At 37.0% G+C, this 3,382-nt stretch overlaps 1 protein-coding gene across 1 annotated transcript in view; it reads left to right on the top strand.

Moving 5' to 3' along the window:
- Positions 1-3,382, top strand: part of LOC107692310 (collagen alpha-3(IX) chain-like) — a 33,094-nt gene that overhangs the window by 20,056 nt on the left and 9,656 nt on the right. Inside the window, exons 6-9 of the mRNA XM_016491295.1 lie at positions 560-679; positions 2,416-2,454; positions 2,543-2,596; positions 2,735-2,788. Of these exons, the coding sequence (XP_016346781.1) occupies positions 560-679; positions 2,416-2,454; positions 2,543-2,596; positions 2,735-2,788 (267 nt within the window). The remainder of the gene's footprint in view (positions 1-559; positions 680-2,415; positions 2,455-2,542; positions 2,597-2,734; positions 2,789-3,382) is intronic.

Genomic DNA, 3,382 nt, shown 5'->3' with positions numbered 1-3,382 from the left:
AACATTTATATGATCCTTTAGAAATCATTATAATATGCTGATTTGATGCTCAAGAAACATTTCTTATTATTATCGATGTTGAAAATAGTTTTCTCAAAATTATTAACTGTGATACCTGTAAAAAAATAGCAGGATTATTTGATGAATAATGAGCTCAAAACAACAGGAAATAGAAATATTTTGTAACATTACAAATGTCTTGATCATTTTATTGCATCCTGCTCACCCTCAACTTTTGAATGGCGTTGTGTTGTAGCAGTTGATATTTAAATCTTGAAACAAAAATGTATTTATAACTTTAGTGGTGAAAGTCATGATAATTTATATAATATTTATCAGTTATCTGGTGGTGTCTAAACTGAACAGATCTATTATGTACAGTGCTGTTTTACAACATGCCTGTTTATACAATGCAGATGTGTGATGGAATTTTGTTTTTCATCCTAACAGTTCAGCTTTCATCAGGTTTGAGATTTGTTTAAGATTGTAAGCATATGTCAGTGTAAATCTTTTTGTGTGTGTGTGATGCAGTATTCCTTATTGTTGTGATTTTGTTTAGGGTTCCATTGGGCTTAAGGGCCGTCCAGGTCGCCGTGGAGTCCCAGGACCTCCTGGGCCACCTGGGCTGCCCACATTCTACCTGTGGAGAAACACACCTGAGGAATGGGCTGCATTTCAGGTAAGTTTTCTCTTTTTTTCAGTTTCTCCATTCTCCATGCTCCATCCCTGTCTGTGGTCTCCCTGTCTACAAAATTAAACTTTATCCCTCATCCCTTTAATGTGGCTGTCAGTGCACTGCTGTATCTTGTGTAATGGCCCAGATGAGCACCACAGCCGTGATTGAATAAAGATGCCCTCAGAGAAAAAGAGCAAGAGAGGAAGGAAGGAATTCTCTGTTGCTGTAATGGGGTATTTGTTTCCTACAGTCTTTGAACCATCCCACACTGTACATCCAGAAATCCAGCTGAGGGCAAAGACTTTTCTACTCTTAGTTCTGCATGATGTCATAAGTTGTTCCTGTAACTGAAGGGGTGATATCCCCTTTACTCAAACCCAGAACAAGGTCACCTCAGCACAATCAATCAATCTCACCATCCATGTCAGTTTCCAGCTCCGTATCTCTGAACGCATCTGCTCTGATAACCGAAACCTCTGTCGAGCATGGTTTAATTAAAAGCAGCCTGTGACCTCGTAACTCATTTTGGGATATGTGTCCTGTGTGCAGCATGCTGCCTTTGTGAACGCCTTTGTAGTTTACAGGGCAGCTTTTAAGTCTAGAGTCTGGTTGGATGAGAATGGATCATTAAAGCTTTAGTAAGACCAGAATTGTAGGGTTATGGCTTTTGCCTTCATTAAAATGACTCCTCAGAGTAACAGAGAAAAAAGCTTCAAGAATAGACCAGGAATGACCGAAACACATATTTTGAATACAGACTAATTGGTGGGTAGTCTGAATGACTAACCAATGAATCAGCACAAGGAAGCTCAGTATAATTAGGCCAATTTTGAGTTCTCCTGACCCCGATCAGTAGGGCTGCATAATATTTTGAAACAAAATCATTATAAAGTCATGATATTTCATAATGCAATAGTCAAATCTTGAAGGGTGTTATTAAATAAATAAGTAAATATAAATAAATAAATATTCCGGTGAGCTATAAAAATAAAATCTTTTTAAATTTTGAAAATGTAAGATGTAATTAGTATAGTAAAATAAAAGTAGTGCTTTTAGTTATATATTAGTATAGAGTTGGTTCTTGCCCAAATATGAACAATCAGCATTTCATTTTTTCCCCCCAAATTGTTTAACCCTAAAGGAATGTGTTGCATTAAAAAAAGTCTTCAAAGTAAGGTCACTTTTCAGCTTTTTAAAATAATTTTATTTTCTATGCAAATGCACTCCCTTCTAGAATGATTGATTCTTTCCAAATATAGCTATTCAAGTAATCTGGAGAAATTTCCTATACTTTTTCATATTACAATATATATTGCAGAAAAACTAAATATCAAAATGACATTTTTTCCAATATCGTGCAGCTCTACCAATCAAGACACATTTTTAGGGTATACATAATATAAAACATAAATGTGATTTAAGACGCATTTTAATTGTTTGTAGCTTGAAACGATGTTCTAAAACGCAGCATTTATGGCATATAAGAAACTAAAAAATATCTGTCATCATACATATGGCTGTATCTATGAAAGTCGCGACTTCTCAAAAGAGTTGTTATCTGATTGTTTGACAACAAGTTGACCCATCCTTATGACAAATAGAGCAGTTTTGTAGGTTTAACTTGATAAAGTATCAGATAAAGCTTTAATATCAGCTGTGATGCTAATAATGTGATAAACATGGATAGTCATGTGATGCTCAGTTAAATAATTCTATTTTTCTCTCACTCTCTCCTCCAGCAAACTTCGTTCTTCCAGCTTCTCCGTGCAGGTTGGCCTGTAAGTATGCAACACATATTTGTGAAATTTGTTATGTTTCTGAAGATGTAATATCCCTGACTCTGTTCTGTTTTTCGTGAGCTTGTAGAGAGCGCAAGGTCCGTCTGGTCTGGAAGGAGAGATGGGGAAACCTGGGCCGCAGGTGAGGTTTAATAAGATTTTGATGAGGCTCAGCAACACCTGTGTTATGTAGCGCAGTACTTCCTGAGCTCAGATGACAACACCTGCTCTGCTAAATCATGATCTCTCTCACTCTCTCTCTCTTAACCTTCTTTACTAGGGGCCACCTGGGGAGCCAGGTGAACATGGATGTCCAGGACGTATGGGAGACATGGTAATATCCTATGGTGCAACGTTGTCATTTTTAGTAATGCTTACTAAGGCAAGCTTCATTTTTATTAGTGGTACTTGCTAAGGTATCACTATTGCTCTTGTAGTACTATTAACCTACTAATTGTGCACCAAAATGTTGTTGTCTTTAATTATAACGTTATCGTATTTGTAATAAGAAAATCTGACAGTCTGTCAAGACAGCTGCAAATAATGTAATTCATAAATAGACCAATATTTGCTTTTTTTTATCAGAGCAAGACATCAAGATATCACCTCAAATTAGCGGCAATTAATTTGCTTGGGGGGTTTTTATGTGTGTGAAAGGGAGACAGTTATTAGACACACAATACCACCCATCATTGCTGAGATTTAACGACAGATTATTGCGGTTTGTCAGATTTAATGTGAAAGGTACATCACAGACAGATAGACAGACAGATAGACAGACAGATAGACAGACAGACAGACAGACAGACAGACAGACAGACAGACAGACAGACAGACAGACAGACAGACAGACAGACAGACAGACAGACAGACAGACAGACAGACAGACAGACAGACAGACAGACAGACAGACAGACAGACAGACAGA

This window comes from Sinocyclocheilus anshuiensis, unplaced genomic scaffold, assembly GCF_001515605.1.
Source record: "Sinocyclocheilus anshuiensis isolate Anshui unplaced genomic scaffold, SAMN03320099.WGS_v1.1 scaffold478, whole genome shotgun sequence".
Lineage (NCBI taxonomy): Eukaryota > Metazoa > Chordata > Actinopteri > Cypriniformes > Cyprinidae > Sinocyclocheilus > Sinocyclocheilus anshuiensis.
This window is presented reverse-complemented; position numbering and strand designations above follow the sequence as displayed.